Source organism: Carassius auratus, chromosome 40 (assembly GCF_003368295.1).
Source record: "Carassius auratus strain Wakin chromosome 40, ASM336829v1, whole genome shotgun sequence".
Lineage (NCBI taxonomy): Eukaryota > Metazoa > Chordata > Actinopteri > Cypriniformes > Cyprinidae > Carassius > Carassius auratus.
This window is the reverse complement of record NC_039282.1, coordinates 4,431,811-4,456,752: the sequence shown is the minus strand read 5'-3', so window position 1 is coordinate 4,456,752 and position 24,942 is coordinate 4,431,811. Positions and strand designations below refer to the sequence as shown.

The window sequence follows — 24,942 nt, the reverse complement described above, 5'->3', positions numbered from 1 at the left end:
AGTGGTTTTCTGGATGCTAGACACTACTTCCACATTAGTCCACAACACTGTTGCTAACTAACATCATTGATAGGCGACTGCACCGCCCCGTGTCACTGTTTAGAATGGGAATTTTCTCATAATTTACAAGAAGTTGAAAACATTAGAGATATTGTTAGTAATCAGCTGGACAAAATATATTACACTAGCCTAGTTGTTTTTGGATATTTTACTGCAAATATACTTTAAAGTAAGTACATTTTTGTATGTTTTATACTATTTAAGTTAAAGTCTATTTTGTTTACCATATTTTTGACGTTAGTTTAACTCTGTTGTTGATGGGTTTGTTATTTTAGCATTTTATTTTCATAGCATTTTTAGTATTTTACATTGATCTTTTTTGAGCTCATGTGTCGCACATAATGTCCCACTTTAATTTGCAGAGAGAATTATTGAAAAGTTATTTGTAATTTAATGCTGAAATGTGTTAATAATACGTTGTTAATTTCAAAACATCTGTTTGAGTATCCAGACGAGCTAGACACTAACACTGGATCAACCGGCCAATACAGAAGAAAACGAGAGTTCGGGAAACCTGTTTGAAAACCATAATTTCATTGCAGTTCTGTTTGGTGCCACTAGAGGAACAAAAAAGGACACACTCCTGCTTTTAACATTCAGTCATGTTTATCCTTTTAGTGTGGGACCTTTTCCATCATCCTGACACTAAACCAGGAACAGGTGATCCAGACAAACCAAAACAATCTGCACTAAAGACAACCTACAATGTAAACTATACACACGCTCTCTGCCCTGTTAATATATGTATGTGTATACTTTCTTTTATCAGAAACCTTATACATCTTTGTAAGAATAAAATATAACCACACTTTCCATATGATTAAATATTTGTATAGTGTATGTATTAACTGAATACGTGCATGTTTGTAAAAGAGTGTGTGGTTGTCACAGTGAGTATCTGTGCAGCAGATAGGGGCTAGTTTACTGAAAAACAGTCCTGGAGGTAAAAGGTGTCCAGTTACGGCAAAGAAAACAAGTGAACCTAAGAGAAAGGCAAACCTTTACCAAACATACACATGCAGTGATCGCGGTAACACTCTAACTGTCAGACCTTTAGGGATGAGTTGCTGCTTTTTAACTATATTTGTCTGTTCACAGTTGCATACACAACATTGCCACTTGTTGTCAAAGCAAAACCGTTTTTAGGGAATAGAAAACTGTAATGTTTATTGAAGGAAGGAGAATATGTATGTCACTGTGTGTTATTCGGTGTAAGAATGTGAGCTAATTTCCTTGTGAATAAATGTAAGAAAATGAGAAGTGAAATGCATTGCCATATTGGAATATAGCCACTTTTACACACTCCAGTTTCCAACTGAAATGAACACTATAAGCAGTAAAACACAACTTGTATTCCTTTTCACCCAAATTACGAAGACGGGCAGATTATCAATTAACAAAAACTTATTTGTCCAATGTCCACTTTGAATGTGTCACAAAACATGCAAAAAAATTATTTTGCAGATATGTCACAACATGCATGTTCTTTCCAATGATACAGGATACAATCTGTCAACGTTTTTCTTTTTTATTATCATTCATAAAATAAAATAAAATAAAATAAAATAGTTGGCCTTCACTTTGTTGCTCTTAAGCCAATATAAAGGTCTATCCTGCAATATAACATAGTAATAAATAAAATAAAAATGACCATTAAGCATCTATTATGTTAATCTATAAGCCAAACTCCATCAGTTACACCAACGCTATCTCACGACCAATTCGTACTTATTTTACGAGGTGGCTTATTCTTCTGAATTTGTACGACCTCACTCGTACGATTTTATACGACCCCAGTGACGGTTAGGTTTAGGGGCGGGGTTAGGTCTAGGTCATTCGTACAAATTCATACGACTTGTGCAAATCGTAAAATACGTATGATTTGGAAACAATCGTATGAACTTGTACGAGTGTGGTCGTACGAATTCGTACGAATAAGCCACCTTGTGAAAAATGTACGAATTGCCGTGAGATCGGGTTGGTTACACCGAAGAAGCACTTCCCCATTCCCAAGCAGTTAAAACAAGCTAGCTTTTCATCTTTATTACTCAAGTTAGTTTCTTATTTTTGATCCCTCACCCCACAGGAAGTCTCTTCAGGCTGTGTATTGTGCCCAGCGCTGTGCTTCGCTCCCTGCCGAGGGCCCAATCTCGCTTCGTAATGAGCAGATTTGTTTTCAAAGCCTCCCCCTGCTGGTCGCCTTTATGAGCGCCTCTTTAAAGATACTCAAAAGCACGGAGAAGTGCACTTGTATGGATTTATTTGGAATGGAGAAAAGAAACTACACTGGTCCCATGTACAGAATCCCATTTGTGCTGCATTGAGTTAATGAAGAGTTACAGCATTTAAGACCTGTCTCGGTGGATTTCCCAGAGTTACTTGGCCACAGCAAAACATCTGCTTCCTGTATGGGAATGGGACTAATTCTGTTCCCACACACACATATACATACACCCTCAGGCTTACCCTGCACTCTTAGGGCCCTTGCTTTCTTTTCACAAGGCTGTCCAATCATAATAAACTTTGGAAAGTCCTCTAATGAGATTCGGGGCAGCTCTGGAGATCTGCCTCTCAGTGCATGCCTGAGCACCTACATTGTGTTTTTCCACACGGGGAACAAAGAGAACATTGCACTCTTCCAGAAGAGACCTCTCTCGCTTAGAAAGGACAAGTTTTAACTACTGAGTACCCCATGGATCAAGCCACAAGAGAGCGAGAGACTCAGTTGTGTATGCGTTAATCAATACTCACCAAAGAAAAGAGATGATTATGTTCAATGCGTAGTGTGCATTAATAATACTTTTCCTAATAAAGACATTCAGAAGGTGCTTTCTTTCTTTTAAAGTTATAGAATGTACATTTATGGTCAGGTGCATGGAATAACTTGATATATATAGCATTCGTCTAAAAGTTGCACAAAGTTTTGGTTTTTGATTTTGCTTCAGATTTGCTATCAGCTTTTATCCGCAATGGGGGTTTTATTTTTTAAATAATAATAGTAATACAAGGTAACTGCAACATTTTATCTCATCATTTTGTCTTTTGTTCTTGCAGTTCTGAGAAGCAAAGTCAGAGTTGTGAGATAAGTCGCGAACACCTTTTTTATTCTTAATTCTGTGGTGCAAAAAAATCGCAAGATGTGAAGTCAAAATTCAGTAAAAAAAAAAGTCAGATTTGTGAGATGTAAACTCAGATTTATGAGATATAAACTCAACTCAGAATTGGAAGGTATACTCAGAATGATGAAATATATATGCAGAATTATTACATATAATCTCAGAATTGTGAGATATAAACGAATCATTGCGAGATATAGTCAGACATTATTAGATATAAACTGAGAATTGCACGATATATTCAGAATTATGAGATATAAATTCAGAATTGCGATATAGTCGGAATTACGAGATGAAAACTGATAACTGTGAGAGATGAACTAAGAATTATGATTTGTATCTTGCAATTCTGTGTTTATATCTCACAACTCCACATTGTGAGGTAAAAGTCGCAATATCCTTTTTTATATGGCGGAAACAGGCTTCCATACATTTTATATCAACACAGTGCCAAAGTTGTTTTTTTTTTAATTAAAAATTTCAACCAAAATCAAACACTGAAATAGGCTGAACAAATACACAATCTGCTGAATAGGTCAACTTGCTAAAAAGTGGAATTTATGGACTAGTTGTGCTTGGCTACAGTGTTTTCTAAATTCATGTTGATGGTTTCTTGTTCTAGTCGTCACAAACCATGTTTATATTCTCTGCAAGTGAACATTCATTTAATACAGCTCACTTTGGTTTTATTTCCATTTTGATTGCAATAATAAAGTGCTCTTTCACTTGTTCTGGAACAACATTAGAGCACCCACCGCTCCTTACCCCCATGTCGGCTCCTAAACGACCCCTGAATCTAAACCAGGCCTACATTATCCAGGCCTGTCCCTCAGGCCTGTTGTTTATTCCTTCTTGAAGGCTCTTGACAAATAATCAAGATATCTGTCTGATTTGCAACTCCTGAGGGGAGACTGGGGGAGGACGTCAACACTCTGGACGAAAGTCTGCAGTTTCTTTGCCCCTCCTATAGACATATGAGCTTCAGGGCTGATACTTGTTAAGATAATAAGGCTCATATCCCACAGGCATATGGTTTGCTCCCAACCTTAAGTTTCCCATTACTTCTCATGAATTGCGTAGGTAAATTTTTTTTTAATATACATTTATTTGATCACGTTAGTAGTTTAAATCTCCAGCTTAATATTTTGTATACAGTCGATGACGACAAATTACTATACAAGCTGGTTCGGTTTAGTGATCAACCAATGTAGGCTGCATCCAAAAAAATTGAAAATTCTGCCTTCGGATGACACATTTCAAGGGTGGAATGGCATCAAGGCATTTGAATCCAAAGTTAGCTTCACTTCCTTTGATATCCCACAATCCTGTGCATTCCATTTCATGATGGTTAAGCTAAAAATAAAGATGGCGTCTGAAAGTTGCGTTCGGTGGTCAGTTTCTTTGTAAATGTATGTTTCTGATTTGCACTTTTGTGGTTATTTCTAGTGAGACATCAGTATTAACGTAATGAAATATTCATTTAGTTATCACCAAAGTTCGTTCTGTATTGTTGTAGATCATCAAACCGATATTTTGCCTAAAAAGCATGTCTGAAATCAGTGCCTCCAAAGTCTGGTGAGGCAGTGAGGCAACAAGTCAGCTCCCTAGGCTTTCGGATGATTCCAGAACGAATGGCTTTCGTGATTCAGTTCTGATTCCTGAACAAATGGTACTTCAAAATAAATCGAAAATATCCAGTGTGATCTATGTAGTCTGATTCCCAAGTGAATGACTCATATGAGTTGGTTCTGATTCCTGGATGGATGAATATTATGAGTCGGTTCTTTTTATTGAATTAAAAACAATCAGTGCAACCAATGAAGTCCGATTCCCGAACAAATGACTCTTAGGAGTAAGTTCTTTTTAATGAATATAAAACATACAGCACTGATTCTCGAGTAAATGACTCTTATGAGGGGCTTCTTTTTAGTGAGTCAAAAACATTCTGCGTGACCAGTGTAGTCTAATTCCCAAATAAAAGATTCGGATCAATCAATTCTTTTTTAGTTCATTTAAAAACATAAAGCACTACCAAGGTAGCCTGATTTTGTACATATGACTCTCATGATTCTGATTAAAAAAAGAATTTGTTTTAGAAGTCAGCTCTGATTCCTGGGCGAATGAGTATTAAGAAGTCGGTTATTTTTAGTGAATCAAAAATATAAAGCACTACCAATGTAGTCTGATTCCCATGCAAATGACTGATGAGTAAGTCAGCTATGCAAACACACCTTTTCAGAGTGTATTTATTATAGCAATCGGTTCTTTAAAAGTTCTAAAATAACTGGTAATGTGAATGTTATCTAACTAGAACTGTTATAAAGAAATTGGAACTGGTACCAGAATTACTGTATGATCTTTTACACTGAACTGACTGCTTGTTTGTTTGCAAAGTTCATAATAGAGTAAATACAGTTCAGTCTACTCTTGGAGAATCAACACATGTGCATGCTATTGTCACAAATCTCTTTAAACTGTCTGATTAAAGTGAAGAATGCTCTCTTACGAAGAGTTCTTGATAAGAATGGCTGTCATGCGTGAGTGTACGGCTTGCAAGTTGCCTGCAACAGATGAATAAGAAGTCTCCTTTACAATGCTCCAGCTGGGACTCATTACAAACACAGTGCTAATTCATCCCAGTGCCCAAAGTTTGACACTAGTTGGCCGTGCCCAGTAGCTACGGCGCTGGGATCAGAGGTCCTGACCCGTCCTTTGCCCTCTGAGAGACCCCCTTGCCTCAATGCTCCTCGTAACAGCAACCCTGTTGATTCAATTAGAACTGGAGGAACGCAGCGAGACACTGGACAAAAGGTTCAGCGCAATGCAGACTGTTCATAGAAGAGCCAGCGAGGCAAAAGCACTGTCTATCAGACCGTCCATCACTACACAAATGCACAAATGTCCTGAAGAAGCCAAATGGGATGATGTGGCAGAAGAAGTGGGGGGGGGGGGCAGATTGGGTAGAGATGGACAAAGGGGACATTCTTTTATTTTATTTTAAGAATGGATGCTATCCGACCCCAGCAGTGTGACACAGAATGAATCAGCTGAGAAGGTTGAATGAGCGGATTACCACTGACACAGCATTTCATTAGATAAACGGAGACGGATAAGCTAAAGTATCTTATTATGAGGGTTGTGCACTTCTATTGAACATTTCTCATTTTGCGTATGCAATAAAATGTAAGTTGTCTATTTAGTAAGTACTTCAAAGTAGTCGTAGGGAAAAGAAAAGAAGTGATTTTATACTATAACAATTTACAACAACGCAAGGATAAACGGGCAAAATTATTTCAAACTTATGTGATTTATTATGAATGTACTGTATCTTACAGTATAGTAAAGTATTACTGCTCTGATGAAGAAACAAATTATAATTTTTCAGTGAGCTATTCCTTTAACATTGAACTGTTTAAAGCATAATAGGTCAACAATGAACAATAATCAGGGAGGACATCATGTTTCATTTGGTGTCATGAAAATAAGAAAATCTTATGAAATGCTGAACCAATGCAGTAAACATTCACTTCACAGTTAGCTGCCCATCACCTCAAATCTTGTACATAATCAACTCGACGCAGACAGACCTCAGGTAGCAGTGCCTTTCCTCTCAAATCCTCTTGATATCCCTCTGTCCCTCTTCTAATCAAGCCGAGGAATTACCAGGGGAAGTGATTAGGTACAGGTCTTTCGTTTTTTCTCTTTCTTTTTAAAAGCGTAATCCTTTCAGCATAGTGAAAAGAAAGACTCCACAGATATCCCGGCATTGTGGCCCACTTTCTCTCTCTTTTACAAAGAGACTGCTGCCTGGTTCCCTTTTGAAATAAGAGTTGCAAATGAAAAAGTTATTGTTTGCCACTTTTAAAAGCATATTTCCCACCCCCTCAACCCCAGGTCCACGTCTAGGATTCGTCCTGCTGGAAATCTTGCCAATTTATGGAGAAGACAAAAGGGGGAATGTTTTTGCCCATTTTTCTTGACAATCAAGATGTTAAACAGTGCTCTGATGGCATAACATCATGACTCTAAGATGTGGAAACACTTCAGTGTGTCAGAGTACATATATATATATATATATATATATATATATATATATATATATATAATTTTTTTCTATTTTTAGTTTTTATTTCACAGCCATAAGTGCTAAATGTGTACAGCATGTACAATATAAAGGTTTTATTATGCTTTATTTTATTATTTTATTTGTGAATTCCAGAACTGCTTAAAAACATCCTTATGAATATGAATATGAATATAAGTACAGTTATTTATTTTTATTTTTCTTAGTTCTATAAAATATTTACATTTTATTTTAACATTATTTAAAATTTGTAAACATTTAAATGTATTTACTTTTGCATTTGTACTTTCACAGTGCTGTTTACACATTGTGTACAATATGAAATATGTTACTATTGTTTTTTTTTCGGCATGGGAATTCCAATATCACCACACTTTGATGAAGAATAATAATAAATATAATAATAATAATAATTATATATATATATATATATATATATATATATATATATATATATATATATATATATATATATATATATATATATATATATATATTATTTAAGCTTTTATTTTATTACATTTTTAGTCACTAAATAATTTTGTATGTGTTATTTCGTAGTTTGATAATTTACTAACATTTTAAATATCATCATCATCATCATCATCATCATCATAACGAACAATAACAACAAGAGCAGCAGGATCAACAAAAGTAATAATACAGAAAGAGTACATCCACCCAAACATTTAACTGGTTGTGTATGCCTGTATAAATCTTTACAAAACATAATACACCACCTCATTAAATGACCCTAAAGACCACAGTGTTTTCTGATTGACACCACGGCTGATCTTACACTCTTCTTCAATTCCAGCACAGTACACTGAATAGGGTTTAATGAACAGGCTTGTGAAGGCATCACACTTAAACCATGGAGTGTTGTGCTGGGATTTCGTGTTCCTCCTGCTGCATTGATGGAGCAGCTGTGGCTCGAGTTCCCACAGTTCCATTAATCCCCCGCAGCACAGACGAAAACACACAGGATGCGGAGAGGAGTGTCTGCGCTGATGTCCCGGTGCAGTTTATCATTAATATGATCCTCTGCGAGATATTAATGCAAGTTAACCAAAGAAATGCATACCATCTTTTACAGCAGGCAATTCAAAACAGCATGCATTTTGCATTTGACATGCATCTGGCAGATGGGCACATCACTAACAGAGGAATCTGCCTTCCATAAGACAATAACAATACAAACACCCTTAAAATACATCACCATGCCCTTTATTTAAAATAAATAAATATATTTTTAAATATATTATTTTATATATTTTATTCATAAAATATTGTTTGTTATTTACAATGTATAGAGTATATAGATTTTTTCAACATTACAATGATTTATTACTTTTTATATTGTTCTGTATTTTTTTTTGCCAGGCCCCTTATTAAAAATAATAATAATATAAATAATAATAATAATAATTACTGAAGTCATCCTGTTTCTTTCCAAAGTATTATTTTATATATTTTTAAACATTGCACTTATTTATTTTAGCCACTACCTTTAGTTAAAAATATCATACACTGAAATATAATATTATAAATATTTAAATTCCTGCTTTTCATTAGAGTCATAGTTTTTTGGGGTCTATTTAAAAATACTACTACTACTTTGTAATAAATAATAATAATAATACAACTTTGACATGATAATGTACTATTAACTTTACTGTGATTTTTTTTTTAGCCTACATTACAGTGATAAATATTTGGGGAGGAAAAGTAATTATCACGAAATTAACGAAAACAATGCAAAACATCTTAGTGGTCTTAAATGTTTAAATTGTATCTTTTTTTTTTTTTTCAAATTCAGCAATATTTTATGAAAGAGTTCTGAAAGAGAACACATATACACTGAAAAAAAAAAAAAAAAAAACGATTTTCACTCAGAAATGACTAGTAAAATTAATTATTACAAAGAAACGACAAGTAACGCACTAAATTAAACATGAACTTTTATAGAAAAACTGTAAAACATACTCCAATAATCTTTGTTTTAATCTTCAGAAAGTATAATGTAGCCTAATAAACAAATGAATGCTACTCTATAAAACAGCAACACTGCAGAAGGCAAGACCGACCTAAAAGACCAACAGACCATCTGTTGGGCCAAAAGCCAGCCAAACAGGGTGAAAGTGAGGAGAAATGTGTACGTGTAGGATGTTTGCTGCGGGACAGAAGGTGTTTGAAGTCGGCCTTCGTTAGACTCAGCTGCAGACTCTCTCGTCTGGGCCTTCCACGAACCCTTTCATGACAGCACAGGAGAAGGGAGACAGCTGGCTGTTTCTTCACCCCCACCAGCAGCAAAGGAAAGCTGCTGCACAAAAGAGAGCTCCTCAATGGCCTCTCACTGGGGAAGCCTTGCTAAACTTCTTTATGTGGGCCCTCCATTTAAGCACGCCACTTTTTGTTTGTTTCTCATAGCAGCAGAAGCAGGCTTTTGGGACGTATAAACGAGAGAAGAAGAGCGCATGACCTTACACACTACATCTGACAGCAAAAGAGAGAGAAACGCAAATGAGCTACGCAATAACAGTCTGGCATTTACAAACAGAGAAAAAAACATTAGCTGTGTTTTGTGTTGCTGACATATTGACTTCTGCGATAATTCTGAAACAATTATCACAAAAAAATGCCCTTTTTTTTTTTCTTTGATGATTCGGCATCATGTGAAGATTGGTGGCAGATTCTTTGTTTTTATGCTGAATTCATTAATATTTGATTTCTACCTCCGTAGAGATGTTTACTCTCAAATAAATATATAGGATTCTTAAACTGTTCATAAATCATTTTAAACTGTGCTAAGATTATTCGATTTGTTTTTGTTATTCTAATACGAAATTAGTTTGAGTAAGGTTTCTGTGCCAAAATAATGATAATAATGATTCAGTATACATTAGAGTGGTGTCAAGAAACATGCAATGCATGCAATTTCATTGTTACATAGCCGTAACTGCATTTTAAGTATTTGTATTCTGAACAAATATTTTCGTATTTACAATAATTATGTGTGTGTGTAGTATATGCATACAGTAAATATTTGTTCAGAATGCAAATAAATATTAAAAATGCAATTACTACAATATAACAATGAAAATGCATAGAGAGAGAGAAAACCTGTACCAGCTATTAAAACAAAGATTAAGTTAACGCTTAAGTTAAAGCTTGTACAAGATCATACAAATGAAACTTTCATGATCAAATATTATGTTTGTGTGTGCTTTCATAAAATGTGTCCGCTTGACAAAGGTTGCCCTCTTCTGGTGAAATCAAGAATGTGTTTCTGCAAAACTTCACCATTTCCCTTTTGGCGCTCTAGCGGTTAAAAAACAGAACTGCACACATCCCGCGGAAGAACATTCTAACCGGAACTACTTCCAGTTTACGTCCATGGCAAATCACGCAGGTAAGTGTTACACCGCAGCAGTGACGACTCAGGCTATAAATATTGAATAAAGAAAAAGTTACACAGTGTTGCTTTAAGAGATATACCTCAATTTATCCAACATACCCAAACCATAAATGTTTCTAAAACTAAAAATAGCTGTTTTTACAGAATCCATATATTTTTTTTTTCGATGATTCTCAAAATATGTATTTTTCCAAACAATAAATCAGATGTGTCCATACTAAATGATGGCTTTAGATAACTGGGCTGAGTTAACTACAGATATTAACGGTCCCAAATATAAATAAATAATTTTATTTCACAAGAAAAAAAAAAAAAAAACATATCAATCTCATTTGAGCACCTACATTTTTTATTTTCTTATCCAGCCAAAGGAGTATAAAAAACGTGGACAAAAACATGTTGAGTAGTGAGGTTACAAAATATTAAAAAGTTACAAAATGTCACGTTTATGAAAATATGTTCCCATGGTTATCAGTGACAGCAATTTAGTCTTCAATTAGAGTTGTTCCGATTCCGATACTAGTATCGGAAATATCTCCGATACCACAACAAATTCTGGCATCGGCATCGGCGAGTACATGAACCCATATACCGATCCGATACCATTTTCTTAAAAAAGACCTGAGCTGCGTCCGAAATCGAATACTGCGTACTGGGTACTACATTTGAATTTGAACGTACTACTAGACCGTTAGAAAAGTACGTTCTATATAGTATGAATGTGGGTAGTATGAATGGATTTCGGACGTACTACATCCGCCATGTTGACATTGTCACGTGACATACGTCGTCACAACAGCGCGTAAATTTAAAGAGCCTCTACTGAGCGTACATCGGTGATGTCTTTCGTTTTTCTTACCGCTTTCGTCTGCGTTTTTACATCGTTTGAATTAACAATTCAAAGCAGGCGTCGGTCAGCTGTTCACAGATCATGCCTTCGTTGACAGCTTGTAAATCCTTTACTAAATATAAATTTAGCTTTTAATTTTCTACCTCAGAATAACAGCAGCTACAGCTGTGAACAGAATGACAGACTGATTTTATGTAAGGATATAAAGTAATTTATTGTAATAAATAAATACAAATAAAATTACACAAAACGAACATAAATTAATAAACTTGAATGAATGCTTAGACAAATACACATACACACACACACACACACACACACAGATATATACACATAAATACAAATACATTATAGAAATATACACAGAAACACACATACACACATCACAATATATACATTAATACATACATAATATATACATTATAGACAATATACACACATATGTAAATACATATAGTTAAGATTTAGATATATCAGCAAAAAAATTTGTAACCTATTGAAATTTTATTCTAAAAAACAAAAACTACATATTAACAGACTGTGAACAGCGTCATACAGGCTGCTGTCACTGGCCTTCGACATCCAAGAGCTGCATAACATTGTGCACAGAATGAGCAGGTCTGTCATGGGGATTTTGAGGAGGCTGATTGCCTTCTTCACCACAGATGACCTGGGGGCAGTGGAAGCAGTTTTCTTCTGGTAGCTGACACAATAGATGGCTGTCACATACAAATTGAAACTCCAGCAAGTGAAGCCCAATGTTATTTCAACAGGAAGCGGTTTCATTCTGTTCAGCTGCAGGTCACCACCATGGTAAGTACCTTGATATGTTTGTAGAGTATCCTGGGTCTGTGTATGATGCCAGGGTGCTGAAGAACACTGGAGGCCTATCCACCTGCAGGAAAACACATCCTGGGAGATGGTGGGTATCCTTGTTTGAGTGCACACATCTGCCTCATCACAGCAGACAGAGAGTCTGAACACAATCCTGCACAGCTTTGATTCAACACCAATGATGCTCATGCACAGAACATTGTTGAGAGAGCCTTCAGGATAATGCAGACCAGCTGTGCTCCATCTTCTTCTTCAAGGCCCTGGAAGTGAGTTCTGCCTTTGTGCAGATGTTGTTGCATGCTGTGCAGTGCTCCACCACCTCGGTCTTCTGAATGAGGACATTGCTGATCCAGAAGTTGTGGAAGATCATGACGATGATACACTGGAACCCCAAAACACAGAAGTCAGCACAGGAGAGCATGTGCGGGACAATCTGAGCACAGCTGTGTCACACCAGATGACCATGTGCAGCTCTTCAAGAGCAGATTACCTGTAGGACAGTTGAACAGGTTAAGACTCTGCAAATCACTTCATGTTCTCATAGTGCTATTGTTTAAGCTTGTGTAAGTTGTGTAAGTTAATTTTAAGACTGTCAAATCAAGATATACATATATTAGTTATTTAAGAAATATAAATACTATAAAAAAATCACATAAATATGTATAAATACACATGTAAGTATTTAAATTTAAACGTGTGTGTATTTATATATTCACATAAGTATATTACACTCATAACTGGGAATTCATATTACCGTTGAAAATGAAAATTTTACAATTTGAAAATCTAGAAACATATCACATAACATATCATACCAACATATTTACAACAAGTTTAATTTTATAATATGTATTACTTTATCCCTGGGGTATATTTTAGATTTCCACTGTTTTCCACTCATTTTTGATTCCCAAATTTAAAGTCCTCATCTACAGTTACTGAAATGAAGCTGCTGAAGTTTATTTTCCTGACATTATTATAGAAACGTCTTAAGAAATTCCCTTTTGCTGTTGCTTTAAGCTCTATTATACTACTTTATGAAAATGTTAATGTGGTTTTGTCTGAAGCTTTAAAAAATAAATAAATAAATACATAAAGATAATAATTTGTATGGGTATTTCTCTAAAGTGTGGCACCCATTCTCAAGACAACATTCTTCAGATGTTACGATGTTGCCTGTATAAAAAAACAACTGGAAACTGCTACAAAATCAGTACACACAACTGCTTCAAAAGTTATTTGTTATTAAGTACTTTGCAACTGACAAAATAGCAACTGGAAATACCTGGAAATTCATATTGTAATAAAAAACAAAACAGCATAAATCAGTGCTTATCCTAACATAAATACATGTAAAGAGTGTGTGTAGTTAAGATTAATTTTAATTTATATACTTACTGAAATATGCTTTCCAGTGGATAGGGTTTAATCAGTGGATGAGAACAAGATTGTATTCATCAGTCTCTGTAAGATCAGAACAGGATTTACACATTACTGATGATTTATGATCAAACTGAGGCACCTATTAACAATAGTTTGCCTTGTAAGTTATCCAACAATTTTTTAAAATCAAAATATAAACACTAGTAAAATGTAATTTAACTCGTTTCAATTACTTAACATTTTGTAACTTTATATCATTAAATTACTTAACGAGCCATCTGTAGAAAGCAGCCTTAACAAGCTGAGGCACAGCCTCTCATCGATAATGATTATTAAACATATTTTTAAACTCAATTTACAAAATAGTCTCATCAGTTTACAATATGTAAAACTTTAACAAGTCAGTCGTTTACTTGGATTATGTTAAACAAGTACACTTTAACCACAATGAACAGCGTTAATCCATAAGGTACTTACACTTCAAAACAGCGGCGTCACGATTTGCCGTTATTTTCGAATATGAGTATGACGAGTCCTCTCCCGTGGCCTCATGGGATAGAGTAGTGTCCATCCTATGCATACTACGGAATTCGGCCGGAAGTAGTAGGCCATCCGGGTACATCTCGCATACTGTTTTTCGAATTCTAAGAATTCGGACATACTACTTGCTTCGCATACTGTTTTTCGCCTACTATATAGTATGGAAGTATGCGATTTCGGACGCAGCTCTAGTTATGACCGCAAGCTTTGCCTAACCGCTGCACGGTTCTTCTTCGCTGCTCAAAATGCATTGAAAACACAGGAAGTTGTGCTGTGTTGCCACAAGCAACCCCTGTTTAGAGCAGCGAAGAAGAAATGAAAACGCGTTAGCAGCCCTGATCTATATATGACTGGATCACTCATCACATTCTAAACTGCCAAAAGACAGTGAAGCCGCTTCTATATTATAGATCAGTGGTTAGCAGTATGTCTCTGTAGTACCGGTAGTTACAGACTCTCAAGTATATTCAGTACCGGCAGCTGCGTTCAGTCGCTTCCGTGTAAGTCAAAACGCAGGGCTCCAGACAGTAGCCGAATATATACTAGTGTCTGTGAATATTAAACTGCAAAATACTATTTAAATATTACTCCCGCAAAATCTACATCTCTGTGGGTGACTGGCACAGATGCGCGAGAGCTCGCTGTTTTGTAGTCTCTGCTGTGTGTCATGAGGACACGAACGCATAAACCGTCACTTCATGAGAATTTACCGTTTCATTTGAGAATACTGTCATATCATAAACACAGACACTCAAAGATCTTCATGGCAGCCCATTAAAATAAATGTTTGGTTTACATGAGTAAATTGACAATATATAAAGCTACTGTTGTAGCCTACAGTAATAATAATACATCTCTATAATAATAATAATTATGCCTAGATGGTTGCTTGTTTTTTACTTGTTTTGTTGTAAAGAGATTATCTGATTAATAGATCTTTTTTTATATTCCTAGACTTATTTGTTGCAGTTTTTTTATACAGTTATATTGTAAAACTTAAATACCTTTTTTAGTTTGCGGTGTTAGATTTTTGGCTGCATTTGAAGTTCTTTTTTGCATATGAAAATAAATAATACTGTCAAATTCATGTTAGATAATAAAAATACTGTAATAAATACAGTAGTTCACCATGTATTTGTTCATGTTTTATTGAGGGATCTGTCTGAAGCACACCATAAAAAGAATTCTAGCAATTTACACAGGGCTAGTAGTATATACAGCTGTATATACAGATACACACCCAGGTATCGGATCAGTACTCGGTATCGGCCGATACCCTGAGCCCAGGTATCGGAATCGGTATCGGGAAGAGAAAAAGGGTATCGGAACATCTCTATCTTCAATAAGTGGTGTCGAGGTAGAATACGACATTCAGAATATTTCCAAACAGGTCCAGTCTCTGAATTTAAGTGATATGGAGGAAAAAACTGTGAAAAATGTACCTTGAAACTGCAAACAGCATTATATCAAAATTTATGTTGTAAACATTTAAAATCTAGCTCCATGTAATTCACATTCACAATGTTTTAACTCAAGAACCATTGTTGGTCAGAGCTTGTTTAGTCCATCCTAGAGTTTCTGAACTACAACCTGGAATTTGCCTATAGAAAGAAAAAGAAAAAAAGGTCAAATCTCATTTTACCTTTATGTATATGTTTGCCATTAATGCCCAAAAAATATTTTTTTTAAATATCATGTAGCAAAAAAAATAAATAAATAAGTAGACTATTTTATTTATTGATAAACTGATCATATATATCAGTTAGTTAGCAATAAGAGCTAAATGGCATAAACTCACATGATGGCATTAAAGAAAGCTCTGCAGTGACAACGCTCTCCAAGCCAAGATTCGACAGAGCTCCTCGAATCAACCCACAGGAAAAGGCCAAGTACTGCAGAGATCAAACTTAGATATACTAATATTTCATTTCTCATGGTATAAAACAATATGGGTAAAAGAAATCTCAGAAAATAATATAATATAAATGAACTTAAATATCACTCTTACTTTAGGGGCCTCTTCAATGTATTGCTTTCCACTGGAAAACTGAGTCAGTAGTGCAAATTTATTATCCTGTAAAACATACGTGCCCTAGAGCAAAGCCAGAGAGAAGAACTGACAATAACGCTGAATTCTGCAAGTGCACTGCCGCTGATTAAACACAAAACTGAACTTTCAGAGTCACACCTGATGGTTCGTCCTCAAGTTGTCGATTTGTTTTTTGAAGATGGTGCTCCAGAGGTCTTTACACAGGAACTTCATTATGTCCAAGTCATCTTTGAAAGTGGGGCAGTCTTTTGTAAACCTTCTCAAAAGCATATGCAAAATCGGGCCATCGGTTAGGTTTAGAAACTCTGGATACTTACAAAAAAAATGTATGAAATCTGTAAATAAATATGAATACCTTTCAATCAGTCCTTGTCCAACTCTGAAGCCCATCAACTCTAGAGTAGAGACACACGTCACTCTCTCCTTAAGAAAACACATCAGAGCATGATGTACATGGAAAGGAGAGGGAGAAAAAAAGCTATGATAAAACATAATTAATGCATGGAAAAATATACAAATATATCTGGACAATTGAAGACGGTACCTTGTCAATGTCCTCCCGAGTCGCCTGTTCTTTGTACACGTGAGCAACAATCTCCATGTGGAGGAATCCAAACAGAGCGTCATCTGCCATATCTGAAAGAGGAAAGTTCCTCAAACATCTGGAAAATGACAATTTCTGTGTTTAACCCGTTCAGGCCTGCAGACAAATTAAAGTGGCTCTTCCTCTCTCCCTTTTTGCACTAGTGGATATTTAGAAGTGATTACATGTGTTTTGAAAACATTTTGCCATATAAATATGCTAGCTGAGAAAGAGATTTTGGCAACTTGCTGCGTAATGTGTCACGTGGTGATGTTAAATTCAACCGTCGAATACAAGGGTTTTCTAGCTGGGGTCCGTGTAAATAAATCAGTTTTTATAAATAAATAAACAAATAATCAGTACTAACAGTACTAGTGAGCAGAAAAAAATAAATAATAATAATTACACACACACACACACACACACACACACACACACATATATATATATATATATATATATATATGTATATATATATATATTCTTGCGTATTAGTTCTCTTTGGACATGTTTTGTATTGCTTTATATATTTATACACGAGAACTTAACAGAAGCGGTGTTAATATTGTGTCTTCAGGGCGACGCATGCAAGCTTGATGCTAAAAGCATTTTCCAATCGGAACTTTATATTAAAATATTAATGTGATTCGTAAAACTACAATCCCTATGTAGACATTGTCTGTGTGTTTAAAGTGAAACATAGCAGCTAATGTTAGCGCAGCTACAGCGAGAGAGCTGGAACCTGCTCAGTCTGTTAAAGTTAAAATATGATATTGCATTAGAATAAACACACATTTAAATCACTTACTCCTTGAACGTATCTTCAGGCATGTAATAAAAATACATGTATAAAGAACCAAACACACAAAACCGTCTTGTTTTTAGTATTGCGCTGATGCTCACAACTAATACTGCCCCCTGCTGTTATGGAGTTTAACCACCGCAGATTTCTTCTCTGACCCAAACGACTGTAAAGTTCATTTGAGAGTTTATAGTGATATTTCACAATATTACAGTTTTACTGTATTTTTTTTTTATCAAATTAGCATCTCGTGAGCATAGAAGGCTTATTTTTAAATAATTAAAACATCGAACTCGCCCCATATAGTTTGGATATTGTGACAATTTCGAAAATCCCGTGTAAAGTGTTTGCCCTACTTAAATATGATTTCGTGTTAAAATTATAATTTTTTTCTTCCACTTGAGTATGTTGAGCACTTTATGACTTCTGAGTTAAATTTTGACACAATACCCATAGCTTAACATAAATGTAATTTCTTAAAACCCTGTATGTGCACTATTAAGATTGCTGGAGTAATGTTACATCCCAACCCTAAATAATTGCATGTCAAAAATACTATGACACATATCAGTGAAATATTACTTTATAATAAGAGGCAAGCAGTTATTGAAATTAACAGACTTATAAATTCATACTTAACCACATATTAGTTCAGATTAGATGATGAAATTCATGATAACACACCTTCATTTGTTTAAAATCAGCCTTAAAGTGTGTCCCAAACCTAATTGGAGGGAACTGATATTTTACACAACTTTAAGCTTCCCAGTAACTTTTTTTTTTTTTTCAGATAATGCAAGATGATTACAGACATAAAGCTACCTTGGTCCGAACTGCAATTTTGAAACCGTCACTGTTAAGTTACTTACCATCTAAGTTTCACATCGAGTGTTAGTTTGTAAACAAACCAAAGCAAATAAATAATGAGTCTATTGTTCTATTTCTCAAAAGTGTTACTGATTAAAACATCAGAGCACCGAATACTTTCCTATGAAACTGAAAAACGCATATGTTGATGTTTCGGATCAGGCCGCCTCCTGAAACATCTACAGAACAAAAGACTTTTGTTGTTCCTACTGAATGTGTAACGTCCCGAACAAGCAGCACTCAATCGTGCTTACACAATCCATTCTGTACAACAGCGTTCTTGGTTGAGGGCGAAATCCCCAAAGAAGGTGGGCTAGAGGTGTTTGCTTCGCACCCTTCCAGGGCTTGAGGAGTCTCAGTGTCACTGCCCGACTCAGAGGGTGACCTCTTGTGGACTTCCAAGAGAGAGACCTTCCAAGGAGCAGCTGCTGGTTCGCTTTTGGGCATGAGGAACATGGGATGTTGATCAAAAGTCTGCGTTTGAGCTTCGTGCACACTTGGACTGGCTGAAGAGTCCACGTCTGGGGTCTCAAACTTGGATTGGTGGTTCCTGGTGAAATTGGAGAGCTGCTCCAAGACCTGGATCTGGCGATCCATCATTCCCAGCATGCTGCAGTGGAAGGCTCTCTGCTCGGCCAGCTGTTCTCCAAGCCGGTGGTTCAGGATGGTGAGCTGCTGGAGGATGAGGCTGCTGGTCTCTTCAGACGTTCCTGCTGGGATAAAACAAGAAGAACTGTGACTCCTGAGCTGCTTTTGGTCGTTGTACCAGACAGAACTGAACCAGTACGTCACCTGGGAAATCACTGTGGCTGCAGTCAATGGCGTCTCTTGTACTTTCTGTGCTGTTGGGAGTGCATAGGGACGGTGGCTCGGTCTTCACTGCATAGAGGTATTCTCCTGACAAGCCCAGGGTCATAACTTCATCTGGTCCTACAGGCCAGCTCGGCGGCTCAGGACCAGCCACGTCATCTGGATTCAGACTGTCGTCAACATCAGGTTCAAGTTTAGAAGACATGCTCTCAGGCTCAGATTTAGGGAGTAGGCCTTCAAGCCAAGGACCTGGAAGAGGACGAGGAGATCAACAGGACAAAACCTCATCGCGTACAGTGATCACAATTCAATTGGACTTGCATTATAAGGAATGAATCTAGAGGAAATCTTGATGACATTGACCAAAAATAAGTTATTCAACCAATCAGTTCAAAACCAATTTGACTTTTTTCTTCTGTGTTCCCTAGAATTCGACTACAAAGACACACTATATTAAAACACAAGTGAATGAAATGAGATTTGAGGGCTGTGGTGGAGGGTATCAGTGAATAACTTATAAAAAATCATTCTAACCTTTCAGTTGGGGCTCCACAGAAGAAAGTCATACAGGTTTGGAATGAGGGTGAGTATGTTATATTTGACTTTTAAGATCATCTACTCTTTTAATACAGTGCGTACAGACAAATAACTTCAAGTCATGCAAAAAAGCCAATGGAAACCAGTACTGTCTGCAGGGTCCTCCAGGTCCACGAGTGACCGTCCTAGCAGGGCGTGAGCATCTGCGAGGTCGTCCTCCCTGCCTCCCGCCTTCGGTCTGCGCACCAACATGTGATCCAGCATATGGAAGTAGCGGAAAGACTCGACGGCAGAGAGGCGAGCGGCTGGACTTCGGTAGCTGGCCAGTTTGATCTTACGGTACTTGTGTTTGAGGCTCTTCCAGCGGTTTCGGATCTGGGTGACGGTGAAGTGGATTCCCCGCTTTGCCAGACTCAGCCTGAGGCGTCGGAAAAGGGATTCGTTGCGCTGACGCTTCTTATCCAGCTCGTGGACCAGACCCATCTGCTCTATGAGGGCCAGCATGGCAAACGTGTCCGGTTCAGTCCACCACTTGTTGGGCTTCTTCTCGTTGAGGTTCATGGTCTCCTCCCTGTTTGAGGCCCCTAAACATGCAACCCACTTCAGAAAGAAGGAAGATTAAAGAAATCATTCAGATGATCTGACACTTATTACTAATTTTAAATGCATTACAAATCATTACTGTAATTATAACAGTGAGAATTCAAAACAAGAAAACATTGTGATGTAAAATTATTTTTACGATGTACAATATTAGGTGCTGTTCACATCAAACACATTTCTGCATTGCACTGCACTGCTTTTCCATAGTTTCTTGACATACCGTCTAGCATTTTTAAATATAAAAACACATTCTGTGTGATTGGCCCAGAGCAGGCTGTGCTTGTCAGAAGGAGGGACTTTGTAGAAAACTATACATTTGAGAAAGCCAGGGCATGGAGGACCTACAATAATGTACAGTATTTAAAAAAAATAATGTTTTTTTTTTTTTTTTTTACATTAAAGCATGTCAACATATTCAGTTACACCAAAAAACACACGCAAAACAAAACAAACAAAAAAAAAAAAAACTAAAAAAACCCATTTGACTGCAACATTAAAGTGTAGGGCGACTGACTTAATTACGTGATTCATGGGAGAGGTCGTTCCCTGCTATCTCTTTATGCACAATTTCTCAGCGGCAGCTCTCTAATTTATGGATTTTCTGCATAGCATTATGGGTAATAAAAAAATTATCTGTTAAACATGATTATTTAAAAAAAAAAAAAATGAAAAGTGAAATAATGTGAATGGATGGCTTCTGAGCTCACAACATGTCTATTTTTAAAGGTTAATACATTTTACTTCTGGACACAGCCGTTTCATTATTGTCCCGCCGTCACCTCAGCACACAAATCATCAGAGAAGAGATGCTGCTGGGAGTTAGTGTTTTCTGATATAAGATTATATACATGCATTTAATAATAATAATAATAATAATAATAATAATAATAATAATAATAATAAACTGATAAATAATTTATAATAATCACTGCAATATATTAAAATAGTTTTCTATTTTTATTTTATATTAAATAAATTTAAAACGTTATATTTATTTAGATAGTTAATTCACTTATATGTTAAATTGTATCATAAAACGGTTCTCAATCATAAAATTTTTAAGAAAATACACCAAAGAGAAGCATTATTGTCTAGTAATCTGACATTTGTACCACAACGCAAATCATGATTATACATATATGCATTATTAGGCCTAGTAATTATCCAGTCAACTGACATTCAGTATAAACCTCAACACCATAAGCATAAAGCGTTCACAGATAACACAGACCAGACCTGTTAAGTTGTAACGTTAGGCCTCCTGCACATACTGTAGTGCAGCAGGGATTCATCGAAATCGCCTCCGCATCGGCCGAAACGCGCTGAATTCGCCAGATGACAGACTGCGAAAAAACATGTAGGTGCTTCTTGATTGTGAAAGGTTTTGAATGTTATCAAGGCACTGAGAACATCTGTTTACTTCATACTCAGTCCTTTCCCTCTTGATTTCTCATAGAAATAAATCGAGCAGATAGAACGGCCGTTAGCATGAGACATGAGACCCAACACAGGCAGAGATTAACGGGCCGAATGACGTTTCACATTGAGAAACGATGGGTATAAAATTATTATGACTGTTAACTGTGTGTTTTAAATGTAGCATAATTTAAGGATCGCACGTTTCGTTTAACTAGTGTAAATTATTGTCCCACGGCGTTATTGAAATTGGTACTGTAGACGGCGTTGTCATGTGACGAGCGTTACTTTTCACAGCGCTGTTGAGGATGGACCAATGACAGTCGTTTGCGATTATTTGTTTTAGATCGTTTGTAAATTATCGTAAAGGGATTACTATAGCGGATTTATGTTTGGTTTATCATGTAGGATTGTGAACTGAATGTACATTTTATTATTGTTCATTTAGGTACACAAATGGTCACCGTGAGACAAAACAAACTCTGAGATTTGGCTGTAACTCAATGATTGATGTGGCTTATTGGGCCACCAAGCGCCCCCTGGTAGAAAAATACACATTTATAACAGAAAACGGTAACATTTGCTGCCTAGTGCGATTTTTACTCCCGCTTGTGGTTGAATAGCATTAGATAAGGCATCTTTACTGCCACATGGTGCATCGGAGTACCTAGTGTTGCTTCTCATAGGATTGTTGAATAAGGTGTACACATTTTAATAATGTGCAAACTTAAAAGTAATCAAAATAAAATGTAGAAAATAGGCAAAATCAGAAAAATAATCGACAATCAATGGGGAACTACTACACCTAGTATTACTATTCACACCAGTGGGGTTGGTTGTAACAATGGAAATCTGTTTTTTACATTAACGTTGTGATTATGTAGTACACATCCAAGTGAATATTATATTATATTATATTATATTATATTATATTATATTATATTATATTATATTATATTATATTATATTATATTATATTATATCCCCCAGACTGCAACTAAAACAGTTCTAGCCAAAAATAGGCAATTGATTTGTGAGTGTAATTTTTGCTGAAATCCCCACTGGAGACTTTATGAATTTGAATGTTCTTTCCTGCTTGTTTTGCAATCAGATCTTCTGTAATGTTGACGTAATAAACTGAGATAATGCAAAACAAAGTTCTAAACTTTCACACAGTCCTTATCTCAACCGAACACCAGCGATGACGGCACATCTGCTAAAAGCAGCCAAAGCACCTTTCATGCAAAGTCTGTTCACTGGACGGATATTTGCAATGCCTCCTGACAGCTATTTCGACATTCAAGTCAAAATTAAAAAATAAATAAATAAATAAATAACAACCAAACACTATTTACAGCAGTTAAAAAGTTATAAATTATATGATAAAAATGTGAAAAACGTTTCTGTTAAAATCTTACTAAACAAGTCTCTAGTTGTGTTCAGTTAAACACCTTTTCATTATTCATATATAATAACATTATTAAAGGGTAAGTTCAATGATTTTCAGCTTAATTTGTATTGTTACATGTAAAAGAACAATGTTTATTCTTTTTCCAAAATACCCAGTTTATTTCTAAGCAAAACTCTGCTGCATGATTCGAAACACAGCTGTTATGGTTATGTTCTTTTTTGGCTTTGTTTCTGCCTCCTCATTTCCCTGAGTCCCACTTGTATATTAGTTGCAATAGTTTTTGATTAATTAACTCCACACTGTATCTGTTTCTCCCTGGTTACATTCCCAGTATTTAAAGTCTGTGTTCTGCAATATTACTTTGTCTGCTATTAATGTTGATTTGCTTTGTATGCTACGTGAGTGTCTGCCTGCCCTGTTTATCCCCAAAGTGAAGATTAAAAAATTATTAATTTTTTTTTTAAATCACACAAATCTTACCTTTCATTGGATAATAAGAATTTAAAATGGGGGGAAATATCATTATGATTTTTTTTTTTTTTTCTCAAATACACGTTGAACACAATTATTGGAACTCCTAGAAATTCTTATAAGTAAAATATCTATGAAGTATATTTCTTTTCATGTTCACAATTTTGAGCACTCCAGGGTGATTATGAACATGAAATTATCCAGCAATTTATCTTTTTGATAATGTCTAAATATGCATCCAAATACAATACCTAATACAATACCCAAGAAAAGAAAAATAATTCTCAGCAACAAAAGATTTTCACAACCATGTTTTAAAAATAGGCCTAGATATACATATACATTGTGTTTATACTATTCATTAATTTTTCCATTATTTAAACCAGTACTTATTTGCACATTTTACCTACTAGTAAATGTACTATTTTACATAGAAATAAATGCTATATAAATTATTTTATACTTTATACTTATACTAATGGTCAGCACACAGCAATGAAAGTGTTAATATATACTATGTAATAGTTTTTAATTTTATTTTAGCCATAGATCATTGTGAATCCATGAAAATAAACGTGTTCTCAATAAATAAAAACTTTTGAAGGGTTTGAATAATGAACTTTAAAGAAAATTTAAAAATTTATTTTTAATGTTGATTGAATAAATCGCAAAGGCAACACCATTTAAGATATCCAAAATCTGTTTGCAATTTAGCATCTTTAATATGTTGTCATCATGTAGACAAAGTAGTACGCAATAATGCACAGCCTGATTTAAAAAAATAAAATAAAATCCACATTCAAAACAAAATAGCAGACTTCCTGTTGGTTGCAACTATACTGTAAACTAGAAATGTGTCCGCCTTGATGAGAGCAATATATATAACGAATTTGGTGTCTTTAGCTAAAACGTTCCCCCTCACAATTATCAAAAGGTGACACTACAGAGTGCCTCCTTTACTAGTGTACTAGTCTCTGTCGGGCTCTAATCCCAAGGGAACGAAGGGCCCTTGCATAATATTCGAATCCATTGCCTGGGTAGTCTGCACAACAGGACAGAAGGGGGGTGTTGTGTTGGTATCAGTGATTTTGAACAATGAACAATGTA

The 24,942-nt window shown here is 35.6% G+C and overlaps 2 protein-coding genes and 2 long non-coding RNA genes across 9 annotated transcripts in view; all 4 read right to left on the bottom strand.

Annotated features, from left to right (window-relative positions):
* The window catches only part of LOC113058327 (uncharacterized), a 37,794-nt gene extending 31,751 nt beyond the window's left edge, over positions 1-6,043 (bottom strand). Inside the window, exon 1 of the long non-coding RNA XR_003277958.1 lies at positions 5,683-6,043. This is a non-coding gene — a long non-coding RNA (uncharacterized LOC113058327). The remainder of the gene's footprint in view (positions 1-5,682) is intronic.
* Positions 6,044-11,927: 5,884 nt separating this feature from the next.
* LOC113058324 (uncharacterized) lies at positions 11,928-14,523 on the bottom strand. Its single transcript, XR_003277957.1, has 3 exons — positions 14,223-14,523; positions 13,761-13,826; positions 11,928-12,852 (listed from the first exon to the last, which is right to left on the bottom strand). It is a non-coding gene; the product is annotated as an uncharacterized LOC113058324 (long non-coding RNA).
* Positions 14,524-15,622: 1,099 nt separating this feature from the next.
* LOC113058323 (trafficking protein particle complex subunit 6B) lies at positions 15,623-17,867 on the bottom strand. 5 transcript variants are annotated; one of them, XR_003277956.1, is made up of 7 exons: positions 17,727-17,867; positions 16,880-16,971; positions 16,691-16,758; positions 16,474-16,591; positions 16,294-16,377; positions 16,084-16,191; positions 15,623-15,886 (listed from the first exon to the last, which is right to left on the bottom strand). XR_003277956.1 is itself a non-coding variant. In XM_026226098.1 (7 exons), the coding sequence occupies exons 2-7, from the start codon at positions 16,967-16,969 to the stop codon at positions 15,855-15,857; spliced, it is 486 nt and encodes a 161-aa protein (XP_026081883.1). In that variant the 5' UTR covers positions 16,970-16,971; positions 17,727-17,867; the 3' UTR covers positions 15,623-15,854. The 5 variants fall into 5 exon arrangements, 4 of the variants coding, with proteins under 4 accessions (XP_026081883.1, XP_026081886.1, XP_026081887.1 ...); XM_026226098.1 differs by having other exon boundaries at positions 16,084-16,177; XM_026226101.1 differs by having other exon boundaries at positions 16,084-16,177; positions 16,691-16,755.
* A 420-nt stretch (positions 17,868-18,287) lies between these two features.
* On the bottom strand, positions 18,288-22,025 carry LOC113058322 (uncharacterized). 2 transcript variants are annotated; one of them, XM_026226096.1, is made up of 4 exons: positions 21,774-22,025; positions 20,084-20,534; positions 19,380-19,646; positions 18,288-19,300 (listed from the first exon to the last, which is right to left on the bottom strand). In XM_026226096.1, exons 2-4 carry the CDS (start codon positions 20,493-20,495, stop codon positions 18,828-18,830), a joined length of 1,152 nt encoding a protein of 383 aa, XP_026081881.1. In that variant the 5' UTR covers positions 20,496-20,534; positions 21,774-22,025; the 3' UTR covers positions 18,288-18,827. The 2 variants fall into 2 exon arrangements, with proteins under 2 accessions (XP_026081881.1, XP_026081882.1); XM_026226097.1 differs by having other exon boundaries at positions 18,288-19,297; positions 21,774-22,020.
* Between the last annotated feature and the right edge of the window lie 2,917 nt (positions 22,026-24,942).